Source organism: Choristoneura fumiferana, chromosome 17 (genome assembly GCF_025370935.1).
Source record: "Choristoneura fumiferana chromosome 17, NRCan_CFum_1, whole genome shotgun sequence".
NCBI lineage: Eukaryota > Metazoa > Arthropoda > Insecta > Lepidoptera > Tortricidae > Choristoneura > Choristoneura fumiferana.
In genome coordinates this window covers 761,961-775,999 of record NC_133488.1, presented here as the reverse complement: position 1 = coordinate 775,999, position 14,039 = coordinate 761,961, and the positions used below count along the sequence as shown (strand labels likewise).

Sequence of the window (14,039 nt, the reverse complement as noted above, 5' to 3'; positions counted from 1 at the left end):
AAAAAATGTACGTTTGATGATTGGATCGAAAAATATGTCCCTTTTGTTTTTTATTTGTATAGGTACACTATTGACAACTGCCACTTAGACATATTCGTTTAAATTGCCGTTTGATAATTCTGCCTCTAACGCCAAAAACAGTAAAACAAAATAACCACAAAAATATACCTAAGTCAACTACCGGCATAAATACTTTGTGCCACGCTATCGCCTGTGCATCAGATATAAAAAGGTTGTGTGGAAGAGATCGTTTGTTGGCGATAGGAGCGCCTATTACCCGATTCCCGTGTTTGTGTTTTGTCCGTTTTTATAGTTCCGTATCTCGAAAGGAAAAAAATGAACCCTTCTGGCTGTGGACCTCACCACGATCTGTGTGATATAACGAAATATGGTATTTTTTGTAGCTTCAAAGACAGTGCTTGCGCTATTTTAAAAATGACGCAATCACTGAATCTGATCACAATTTATTACGAGAATCAGATGAGAAAAGCGACCTGTCTGTAAAACATTGGCTGGATATCCAGACAGTCCAAGTTCGCATACTCTTAGCTAGTCATGTCGTAATTTTTGTACGAATCATCATTTTGTCATAATTTTTTAACGGCCCAGTCGTTTTTGACATAATATTGAACAAATAAATATTTCTGATTTCTGATTTTGAAATAGCAATGTCGGGATTTTTCCAACTTTTCTAAGTTCTAAGCTTAGGTGTTCATGGAAATTTTATGAAATGCAAATTGTTTTTTTTTTGTTGTTTTGTAACCCTTAGTGTGCAAGTTCAACTCGCACTTGGCCAGTTTCTGTTTTTTATATTGAAATTAAACCTCATTGTTGTATAAAAAAACATGAAATTAACAAATTACAAGATAAAAAGATGTAGTACAAAGGCAAACGTATCCCTTAAAGGGATCTCTTCCAGTTAACCTTTGCACGATTGACTTTGATTGTCTCTATTATGATGATTAATAAAATCACAAGCTTACCTCTTATTACGGCTATCTTCCGATCGTTCTCAGCAAAACACTCAGCAGCAGTCGCGGGCTTGTTGTGGTTGTCCGACGAAAATACCTCTTTCTGTAAACAAAAATTGATTTAAGTACATACAATCATCTCCACAACGAGTATCACAACATTTTTTAAATATCTCCATCTTCTGGACAAAGATGAATACAACGTTGATTATGGTATTTTTAACCTACAAATCCTCAAACTAAATTGAGCTGTATTAATAGAGAAATTACTGATTTATGATTTAATACTTCGGAACATACATGTTTATACATACCGAGTGTGGCCTGTTACACGAAAAAAAAATCACAGATCGTACTTACTTGTTAAACTGAACAAGATTAGTTCAGCAACCTTTAAAAACAGGGCAAGCTAAATAAAACTGTTTATAAGTTTTTGGTAAAATAAAAAATTTTAATACAAGCTTTTTTGCTGACTGTACTTTTTAGGGTTCCGGAGCCAAAATGGCAAAAACGGAACCCTTATAGTTTCGCCATGTCTGTCTGTCCGTCCACGGCTTTGCTCAGGGAATATCAATGCTAGAAAGCTGTAATTTTGCACAGATATATATGTAAACTATGGCGACAAAACAGTATAATTAAAAATTCAAAAAAAAAATTTTTTTAGGGTACCTCCCATGGACGTAAAGTGGGGGTAATTTTTTTTTCTCATCAACCCTATAGTGTGGGATATTGTTGGATAGTTCTTTTAAAACCATTAGGGGTTTGCTAAGACAATTTTTCGATTCAGTGATGTGTTTGCGAAATATTCAACTTTAAAGTGCAAATTTTCATGAAAATCGAGCGTCCCCCCATCTAAAATCTAAACCGGTGGGTGGAAATTTAAAAAAAAAATCAGGATGGTAGTAAGTATATCAAACTTTCAAGGAAAACTACAAGGGCTAAATATACCTAAACTTGGAAGATTCCGTATACAATACGAAATCCTTAGAAAAATATTACTTAATTTTTTCGTAATGGCTACGGAACCCTATTTTGGGCGTGTCCGACACGCTCTTGGCCGGTTTTTTGTTTAGTTAAAAAGTCTCGTCCTGTGGAGACGATCCTGGCCGGACTACCAGGATGTCAATATCAGTTTATTGTATTGTCACCAGATTTACATAAGTTTACCAAATTTCACGTCGATCGGATTACTGAAAGTGGGTCAAATTTAACTTGCAAGATTTGACCCAAATAAATAAATTTGTAAAAATAATGGAGTCTTTAGATTAACCCTTTTTCATACTTACAAATTAAACAGTGTTATCAATGTACGCCATCCTAGAACCGAATAAAAATTGACGTCATCTGTCAGGCTATAAACATCAAACATTTTGCTTTACATTGCTTCATCAAATAAACTTTAAAGTGTAATAAAAATAACTTATTATTTTTAAAAATCGCTGTACTAATTTTGTTTAGTTTGACGAGTATGATCTATGTTTTAATTATTTGCTCATATTACAGGCCACACCCCGTATATTCATCTAAGCAAACAAATTTCAATATTATAATAGGCAATCACACATACATTAAAATAAGTACACACACACACACACATAGAACAGAGAACTTACAACAATAATATCTTCAAAAAGAACGTCAAACCAAATACGTCCCTAAGCAACCCCGCAGGGATTACAGTACTGTCCTAAAATTTAAGACAAATGCATTGGAAACACCGAAATCAGTCAACAAGTCGTAAAACTCAGCAGGACTTGCTCCCCGCTGCGACGCAGTAAACTGTATTACGGCACAAAGTAAGACAAAGCATGCTTGATAAAACGGTCGAGTTTTAAACGAGATAAAGTGTAGTTTGTAAAATGCACCGCGCTGAAAGAGCTCGCTCTGTAACGTTCAATTTCATAGTCAGTTTGAGAGAGAAAAGTAGTGTGCTAATTTGAAGGTATGAATGCAATTTTGTGAATGTTGAAGTTCAGAAAGCCCTATTTTGGATTTTTTCGACAAAAGTCAAGTTTTGCTAAAAGTGGCTCCGAAGCGGTAACGTTTCGTGTGCTCTGCTTACCCCATTTACGAACAGAGGCGGTTTGTTTGTTTGTGTGTGTTTTTCAATAAAAAGACTCGTCAAGATTGTTTTCCCTATTTCTAATGCTAAAAAAACGAAGTATACTTAGAGATGGATGGATGGATGGATGGATGGATGGTGTATTGGAGATTGTTTGCGCGATAAAATACGGATTACGATGATTCGTTGAAGAACTATATTTACAACAGATAACTGTTGGGGGAGAAAAGTCCTCAGCTGAACAGACCACGTATTGGAAGCCCAATGGTTATCTGCAGTCTTCGAGCGACGTGACGGATGTAGTCGTGTGTTCCAAATTTTCCTTTTATATCTGTATATATGTAAGTGTTTTTATTATTTCAAGTTAGTTTAATGCATAGAATAAAAAAATCAAGAAGGAAAGAAAAAAGGTACAATTTATTTGAGTTCATCGGTCAACTGAATATAAAAACTTAAACTAACTTAATATAATAAAAGCTTTTGGTAAAAAAATAATTTTTAATACAAGCTTTTTTCTGACTGTACTTTTGGTTGACTGTTCTTATATTGTTACCGAAATTACATTTGCATACCAAATTTCAAGTCGATACCATTAACCGTTGAAGAGTTCCGTCCTGTGGAGACGATCCTGGCCGGACTAACAGGATGTCACTACCAGATTATTGTATTGTCATGCAATTTACATAAGTACCTATACCAAATTTCAAGTTAATCCAACTACTGGAAGTTGTTCGTATTTAAAGTGCAAAATTTGACTATAGACGGACAGACAGACATACAACGGAACAGGTCAAACTAAATAAAAGCTTGTAAAAAACAGTTCAAGTTTCTGAGGTTTTCAATTTATTAATTAACGCCCTGTGTTAATTACTGTATAGTATAGCCGATGTAAGCAAACCGCAAGACCCTATTGTTCAAACTTCACGTGGGTATTTCTGGTAGGTACTTCCGTTGATTAGTTGGACCGCAATACCATTACGACAGATGTATCATACGTTATGTATTAATGGAAGTAGATTATTCAGGCGTTTATACCGATATGAAGTGTTTATTGTTTCAAATGCCATAAATAATCTCGCTCATTCATAATCTATTAACCATCTTTATCTAAAATTTAGTAATAAACAGCCTGTAGTTGAAATAAATTTAATAATAACGAATTTAATTTTTATAATAGCGAATTACATGTCTGCTCTCGCTTATGAACAAACGACGTAAGGGCCTGTCACTGAGCTGTCAGCTGTCAAATTAAAAGTAAATTAAGTATGTATCTGTTTTGTACAGACGTGAACAGTGCCCTTAGTGTAAGTTTTCGGTTACAAAATACGTCTCGATCGCGTTCGCGTTAAAATCTCAATTTGTATGCAAACACGAACATCGCAAATGTTCCGCTAGAGGCGCTGTTCGTGTTTCCATACAAATTGAGATTTTAACGCGAACGCGATCGAGACTTATTTTGTAACCGAAAACTTACACTAAGGGTACTGACTACAAACAAATAAACAGAGTTACAAACTTTAGTTTTTTTTTTTTATTTATTTAAATAAGAAATGCAAATACATTGCACCTTAAATTAAATGTTCACCAAACTGTGAGACAGTTTGTTGGCGTTGCGCTCAATCAAATCTTAAATTACGATAAGTTAGGAACTTTACACTAAGATAACAAAAATTAATACGGCATACGATAACTAGTAACTAGTCCTGTAATACCTCCTTAAATTTAGTTTTCAGACATTAACATTAGTTGCAAGTACCTAGTTTATTTTACTGCAGAGATGGTAAAATTGGTCTTATAAAGAGTTTTAAGGAGATCCCATGCCTCAATGACTTGCGATCTGAATTCCTTAGTTTTCTAATGTTTTTTGTAGCTTATTATATTAACAACAACGGCTTTAAGCAATATAGTATCCCATATTTACTTCAAAGATCATTGTCTTCGAGATATTTGGCATCAAAGTTGAACAATTTTCTGGCCATAATTTTCGTGTTAATTAGTTTCAAATGAAAACCCTCGACCAGTTTTTAGAGACGTCAAAGACGAACTCAAATATGTAGAGTTTCATATATGTTAGATCTGTCACGTCAATAGAGATACGAAATAAGTGTTTTTTTATGTTTAAAAAAATCATACAAAATGAAGTAAGTATTATTTTTTTTCAAAATCCGGTAGACAAAAATGGAGATAAAAAATTGGAGAACCGATAGCCGTTGGACTTCTAAATTCTATCTGTAGTGCAAAAGTAGGAGGTACGATTCAAAACTTGACAAAAATCGATGAAAACCTCGGGTAGCCTTAATGAGCGGTGTCATGTCTTACCAGATACATCGGCATGCACATAATATCTTTATTTCTGAAATTGAGAGTTCTGCAAAAATATCTGACACGTCCTACCGGCCTGAGAAATAGTTGTATTTGATATTTATTGTCAAATTGATATTTATTGCCTTTGTTGTCAAAGTCAAAGTCAAAATATTCTTTATTCAATTTAGGCTATAACAAGCACTTATGAATGTCAAAAAAAATCTACCACCGGTTCTGAAAAACCTCTGTTGAGAAGAATCCGGCAAGAAACTGAACGAAGTATATATTTTTTTAAACAGATTTACAATATTATTAAATGATATTTATCATCTATCCTTTACAGTGAGGTAAATACATATTTTTTTAAGCAGATTTACAATATTATTAAATGATATCACATCACAAGTATTTAACACAACTTTATTTTTAACACAGTAGGTTCGCTATTTGAAGTAAGGGATCGCCAATGCGAATCGAAATTATTTCCAAATATCCCTGTACCCCTAGTGTAAGTTTTCGGTTACAAAATACGTCTCGATCGCGTTCGGGTAAAATCTCAATTTGTATGGCAACACGAACATCGCAAACGTTCCGCTAGAGGCGCTGTTCATATTTCCATATAAATTGAGATTTTAACGCGATCGCGATCGAGACGTATTTTGTAACCGAAAACTTACACTAAGGGCACTGTCCATAATAATCATTCACTTTATAATACGCCTTAGATATTAACATGACATGACAATCGACAGATTGTACGTGTCATATCGACGTCGGTGGTCTATGCCAATGCAAATTGTAAGAGGTTAGTGTTTTTAATGTTTTGTTATTTTAGTTGCATTGTGTGTTTTGTTTTTGTTTATTTTTTTTGTTTGTAAGTAATTAGTTTTGTATTTTGATTTTACTGCTTTTTGTTTGTTGTTTTATTTTCTAGGTAATTTTGTCGCCTTCCGTGAAGTCGCCAAGCGGTCACAGCGGCCAACACTATGCTGAGCTGGGACCGCTTCACGATTTCGCATTGTGTTATTTTTTTAATGTATTTTTATTACGTTTTATATATACGTTCGAAAGCGAATAAATATTTCTATTTCTATTTCTATACTTAATTACTTCTCGACAATAGATCTGAATTTTATATCCGTTTCATTGGTAACATTTCATGGAATTTTGTTATCAAAACGTATGCAATTGTTGTAGGCGTAGATACTGATGTGACATATTCATTGTTCAATTACATTCCCCACTAACAGGGAAAAAGGACGACGAATTCTCCGCAGTGCGGACAATCTATACGTTCCTTTCCCCGAACTAAATGCTATGGTCATAAAAAGTATATGTTTCGAGAGAGTAAGAATGTATAACAACCTACCAAAGCCTATTAAAGAAGTCCTCTTTTAACATCTTTAAAAATATACTAAAGGTTCATATTATCAATAACATACCTGTATCCTAAATCTGAATTCGTCCCTGGCGGTCTGTCGCCAGGCGCACGGTGTACGAGTACATTTTATTTAACTTTAACATCAATAACTAGATCTACCCGATATTAATATTAGTTTTGCTATTAGCGCAACAATTACCCAGTTTAAAATTTATTGCGATATTTGTTTGTTTGTTATATGCAAAGTAATACTCACGTTCGCTATGTACCTATATTTAAGGCATGATTATTTGTTTAGTCTCATTAAGTGAAATGTAAAATTTCTTTTGAGAAAATAAAATTCTTTAACCTGACATATCGGTTACAGTTACAGCTCGCTAGTGAGTACTCGGCTTACGCAACCGATGTCTAAGATGTTTCTTTCTTGTTAGCATCAGTCGTTGCCCTCACACATCTCCAGAGCACGCAGCTCCGATCCAGCGCTAAGCCCGCTTTACGACTACCCCCAAATAATAAAACAGGGCTAAATATCCCGCGAATTTACGGCGACCGGCTTATGCTGCCATAAACTTTTTTTCTCTGTCTGAGCCGTAGAACTAATAAGAAACAGAATAGAAATGTTATCGTGTGTATTTAAATTTATAATTTTGACGTTGTCATTTTTAAGCCTCGGCCAGTTGTCAATGAGTGCAAGAATGGTGACCAATAAAAGCCTTTAAGGGGGCTGTTTCTCCATCCATTGATTGATTAATGGATGGATGATTAGTGCTGAAGCACCCACCGACTTCAGACTGGTTGAAAATTATTTTTAAGTAAGTATGGTTTTTTGTAGTTGGTTAATTTTTTTTTCACGCTTTTTAGTGTATTAATCTAAGATACAATAGTTTAATATCAATTGCTCGTCACCTTTTACGAAATATTGCTTTTTTGATGCGGAGACGTTCATTATTGAGGAGTCCTGGTGCTACACCACCCGTTTTTTTGCTTAGCAACTAACTGTGTTAAAGTAATTAAAATTCAACCCGTGAAATACTTGTTATTGAGTAGTAACTCCGATAGTCAACAGTGGTCTTCATCATCAGTTCCACTTCACCAAATGATGATTTTCAATAGCAAATGCACGAGTTACTGCGAAATATATCCAATTTACTATAGGTGTCCCTAGAACATTTGAAGAGTTATCTCGATTTCCTTAGGATCCAATCATCAGATCCTGATTTGGTGCTTATGGGACCTGATTGAAGACATTCCTAGACAAACGCAAAAAAAAAATCAAATCGGTTAAAAAATGACGGAGTTCTGAGGTAACAAACATAAAAAAATACTACCGAATTGATAACCTCCTTTTGTGAATCCGGTTAAAAAAAAATAAAACCCTTATCACTTTGGGGTACTTACGAAAAATATTTTACGTCCAATCTCAGACCTACCGAATATACACAAAAAGTGTCATAAAAATTGGTCAAGCCGGTTCGGAAGAATTTTGTTACAAAAACTGTGATACGAGAATTTTATATATCAGAGATAACAACTATAATATTTGCAATAACCCATTCCTTTAAGAAGTTTCACACTGAACTGGGTAAGTACTTGTATGACTTTTTAGCTAATTTGCGTTCCTACCTTCTTAGTTCCCGTGACGTTTCTTTTCCTTTTTAGCTCTGTAGTTTGAGCTTCCGAAAATTTGAAACGAGGGCAGAATGCTTTGTCTTTGATACATTTTTCATTCCGACGGATTTTTAATTTGCAAGCTGACTTGATGAATGCGAAATTGGAATTTATTTCGGGGATGTGAAATATTTTAAAGTTCGGAATAAAAAAACAACCAACAAACAACAAATGAGTTTGCAGATTGGTTTGCATTTTTACTTGTATCTTAAATAACTAATTTACAAAAGTTGGAAAACTTTCAACATTGTAACTTTAAAGTTCTATAATCTTAAAATATATAATCAGATACCGTTAATAATTAGACAAATCACGACATTAACAAAATTTAGAAAATAATTAATAAAATAGTTGAAATTGAAATTGAAATTGTTTATTCAAAATAAAATATTTGTTTTACAAATAAAAGGTTAGTAAGCACTGAAATTACGTCTAGGTTTTAGTAAACAATAACCGATATACTAGTTACACTTTTGACTTAATATAATACAAATGTTTACATCTAACTAAATAGAACACTAAGTACCTAAACATAATACAATATCATGCTAATTCATAAATTACTTAAATGCCTAAACTAGGATACTGAAGTAGCCTGTATCTTAGGCAAATAAAAATATGGGCTTAAAACATAACATAAATGACAGTAACAATTTATTTCATCGTGTTTCGCAGATATACAAGTGAAAAATTAAGCTATGCAACTATCATAAGCAGGTTTTCAGTTTCCTCATAAGACAAGTTCATTAGCCACTCTTTTAGTTTCAATTTACAGCTACGGTAGTTTAAATCATAAATAATTAGGCGTCTATTAATTTTATTGTAAATGAAAGGACCTAAAAAAGTTGAAAACTTGCGCATAAACGCGTGATTGGCGCGCGGTTGTTTTAAAAACTATGTCCGATCGCCTTTTTTTATAGACATCGGGGTTGTAGGGGGCAATTTTACGCTGCTCTAAGATCAAATTCATGAAAAAAAGCTGGCGAACCGTGAGCACTTTACATGACTGGAATAACTCTTTGGTGGGAAAGAAGAACGGTCGGAAAGTTGACACCTTTAGAATAGCTCTTTGAGCTCGTTCGAGAACTATGAGCGAAGTTTTTGCAGCGCCACCCCATGACGTTATGCAGTATGACAGTAGGGATTGACACAAAGCCGTGTAGACTTGAGTGAGCAATCGTTTGTTAGCCACATCACGCAATTTTTTAAAAATAAAAAATCAGCTTACGAACTCTTGAAGCAACTGTATCAATATGGGGACTAAAAGTTAGATTAGAATCTATGACTACGCCGAGATATTTAATGGTGGTTGCTTTAGAAATGATAGGGCAGGAGAAGCAGTCGTCTAGATTAGTAAGGGAACACTGGTGCACTCGGATGATTTGGTTAGTAGGCGGTTGTTGAGAATTCCTTATTGAAAAGCAACGTATTTAGTTTTTTCAGCATTTAACGTAAGAAGATTGCTTTGAAGCCAGTTAGACACTTTACATAAACCCTTTGCGCATGTCTATAAACATCATCCCACGTGTTTCCTGAAAAATGTGTACTGTGTCATCAGCATACGATATTATCGTGCCATGATTTATTTCTAGTCTGCAAAGATCGTTGATGTAATTAAAAAGAGGGTTGGGGATAAAATGCCACCTTGGGGTGTTCCAAATTCAATATTAAGGTCAGAACTAATGAAATCGTTGATCTTTACGCATTGACTACGATTACTGAGATAATCTTCAAATAGAGCCAGTTGTTTACCCCTAATTCCTATGTTTTGAAGTTTGCAAATTAGTATAGGAATAGATACCGTATCAAATGCCTTTGCTAGGTCAAGAAAAGAAGTTAAGAGACAAATGTTTTTACAGTGTAAAGGATTTTTTAGAACATAACAATAATAACTAGGAAATAATTGGTATTGCTTTCCTCAATTATGTGATACTTTATTATGACATGAAAATATTTAATCTAAATAATATATAATTATTGTTATTGTTTTTATTAATTCTTTGACATGTTTATGTAATCTTAGCTTCACATTTAGTTTAAGGACGATAAGTTTTGCATGCTTTAAAATAGCTAAGTGTGTGTCCGATAATACTAATAACTAACATCAACGTAATCCCCCGCTTAATGCAAATAAATTCAATTTCATTTCATTTCTTAAAAACGTTTGAGCCGATTTTTATCAAACATGGCTTAAAATCAACACATGGAAGCTCGCTTTCATGTGAAAAAACTACATTGAAATCGGTCCATTCGTGAGTGAGAGCTATAATACCACAGACAGACGGACCGACAGATATAGGCGTCAAACTTATAATACATACCTCTTTTTACGTCGGGGGTTAAAACCGCTTAGAGGTTTACGAGTAAGTTACAATAATATCAAATATGTGGGTTTGCTAGATCGCTTTCCCGAAAGCATTTTTTTCCTTGGAACTAATTTTTCTATAACATTTTGTTCCCGATCACATTTTTTTTATAAGTAGTAAATACATTTCAATTTAACAGCCAGATCTAATGATTTAGGCGAGCAAACTCACGGGCTAAGTCTTGTTTCAAATATAAACCTACATTTCATAACAGCAGTATTCCAGCTTTCAACAGTATTTACTTAATGGTAGTATTATGCAGGTTTCAGTTCCTTCAACTCGCGGTTCAGTGATCGAGTGACTCACTCACTCACTGATCCGCTCGCTCACTGACTCACCCGCTCATTCATTCATTACTGCGAAAGCTCCCGCTCTGCGGTTCGTAAAAAACATGCGCACATTTCGAGATCACAGCTTAGTGAACGCAGTGGTTCACAGCTAAGTATTAAAGTTTATTTTATTATACCTATTGTTTTTTTTTCTCAATTGCTTTTTATCCCAATATGCTTTTTTACTGAAGCTTATTCTCAAAGTAGCGTTTTTTCCCAATCGCAATCGACACAGATACATAAGTAGGTTTAGGTTATGTCAAGTGTGCATCGGCCCGTTGGGCCAAAATTACACAAAAGTAGGGGCTCAGTGAGAGTGGAGTTCCGTCGACACTGTGTCTACTCTGATTGGGAAAAACAGATACTGTGAAAATAAGCTTCAGTAAGAAAGGATATTGGGAAAAAAAGCATTTGGAAAAAAACGCGAATGGAAATTTTGCTACTAGGAAAGAACGATTTTGGGAAAATGGTCTAACCAGTCCGAAAGCTGATTCTTGAGTTCGAATAACATAGTCATAACATAACACTAACCATAGCAAGTCTTAATACTAACTATCCTATGTTAAGCGTTACTTGTGATTTGTAACTTTATAAACCAAGAGCTAAAGTGCCGAAAAACTGCTCTGTAGTTTGGCACAACAAATGTAAATTAAAAATGTAACTCTTAGCAGAAATAAACTATTCTATCTATCTATCTAACCTTATTTCATTCATTGATTCATTCGAATCTTGACAAAACAAAAAATCAAATTGCTACCTTGAAAATGCCTAAGGGCAAAACTAAAAGCTCAAGTCAAGTCAATCAAAAAAAGGCAATTTCGTGAATATCGCTCTACCCTGCTGTTTTATCTATGGCAGCCTTGTCCCAGATGAATTATTTACCAGAACATACAATATGTCTGGGCAGCTCAAGCATTCAAATTTGCTCGCACTGACCACACCAGCTACCACCACAATCATACACCCCGTCTATTCAATTTAAGACTTTACATCTTTCCCAATAAGGGAGAGAATCATCGCAAAATTGGAGCGTTATTTGGTTACTTTGTACTTGTTTCTTTAAGGGATTTTAGACTCTATTTTTTGGTAGTTAAGGGTGTTTATTTCATAAATAATTTTGGAAGGTTTCGCTTGTCTGACCATTTGTTGCAATAACCGCATGTTGAAGAAAATATCGCAGCTTTTGTAAAAGAAAATAACGCGGTGGTTGACTGAAAAAGTAATGAATTCATCTGAAAGAAAGTTTTCTGTTTGATGTTTAGGTACTTTCAAAGTAACGAGAAAAATTATAATATTGCTCGTGTTAAAAAAAGAGCGTGGTAACGTAGTGTTTTATCGGTTTGTTCCCGATCCCGCTAATATTATAAATGCGAAAGTTTGTAAGTCTGTCTGTTTGTGGTCTTATCACCACTGAGCCGATTTAGGTGAAATTCGGTATACAGTTAAGTTTTAATCCCGGGAAGGAAAGGACTAGGTATAATAGGATAGTTTTTATCACGGAAAATGGCGTAGTTCCCGAGGGATAGCGATAAAAGAATTCTTCACAGGAAGAATGAGTAAAAGCTAGCTGTTGTTGTATTTAAAAACAAAATCCAAAAAGCTGGCAATCGAGTTTCCTCGCCGCCATAGATATGGAAGTGCTCGAGAATTTAACCGGAGCTAAGCTAACGTGTAACTAATACCGCGTAAGGTTGTGGAAGGCCGCCCAAGGAAAATGCGCAGCTAAGACGTCGCAGCCGCGCGGGCGATCGTCCGCAGCGCACATTACAAGAAGCGTTGCCTGGCAACGAGCGCGTGACGTCACGAGCTGTTGGTAGATCTTCTAACTAATGCTAGCGATCTATACGGACAGTAGTGGCATCACACTAAAGAATACACCTCCGTCAGAATAAGGCAGCGCAACCGTTTATATACTGAGCGATAAGAAAACTTCGTCAGCGCGATGTAGAACAAGCGTGTGGTTTTGTATGAAAACTAAAAAAAAATAAGATTTTTGACATTATTTTGTTACTAGTCCACGTAGTAAAGTATTTTCAAGATATTGAGTGACAAAAACTTTTCAAAACAACATTAACTAACTAAAAAAGCGAGGAAAATGGTTGCAAAGAACGTGCGCACGAAGAGCAGCGCCATCTAGAGGCGCCTTGTGTAATTAGTTTCTTCAAGTAGCTAGTTAGGTACTTTGTAACGTAACTGGTCTTGCCGCCACTTTTTGTTGGGTTACTCGTATTTATTTGTTTGTATTATTTTTATTACTTTGTTTCATAATGTTTGTATTAAGTTAAAATAAAATACTTTTAGTGTTATCTAATTATAATAACTATAGGCAGGTTATTAGTTAACAAAAATATATACATACATACATAAAAATCACGCCTGTATTCCCAAATGGGGTAGGCAGAGCACACGAAACGTTACCGCTTCGGAGCCACTTTTAGCAATTTTAGGTTTTAAGTTTGACAAAAACGGTACAATAGTGACAGGTTGCTAGCCTGTCGCCTACGGTGTACCTTAACCTATGTCCTCAGTCCCCTCTTACGACATCCATGGAAGAAATGGAGAGGTGTTATTCTAACCCGACACCACACAAAATATATCGTATGAATAAACTTAAAATAACAAGGGCTTGTTAAATAATAAAGCCACCATGGAACCTTTTCAAAGGAAAAGCCATTACGATTTGCCTTGTTAATTAATGCGATGTCACTATGACCTTTACTGCGAAATGGTTCCATGGCGACTCATGAATTAAAGTCCGTTCATATTTCTAATTTTGCAGATCCTCTATTTTACAAAAAAAAATTGCTTCCGGCGTTGTAGGCTTACATAGTTCTACCTAACCACTTTCCCTCACTTCGCTCGTCGTCGTACTTAAGCTTTGGTTTCTGAATCAGGGAATGCAAATATGGCATCACACTAAAAACATCATAATAGCGATGATCATTAGGGTTCCGTACC

General features: G+C 34.9%; 1 protein-coding gene across 1 annotated transcript in view; it reads right to left on the bottom strand.

Moving 5' to 3' along the window:
- LOC141437123 (uncharacterized) overlaps positions 1 to 14,039 on the bottom strand; it is a 156,338-nt gene that overhangs the window by 96,922 nt on the left and 45,377 nt on the right. The window contains exon 12 of the mRNA XM_074100343.1: positions 984 to 1,074. Coding sequence (XP_073956444.1) covers positions 984 to 1,074 — 91 coding nt within the window. The remainder of the gene's footprint in view (positions 1 to 983; positions 1,075 to 14,039) is intronic.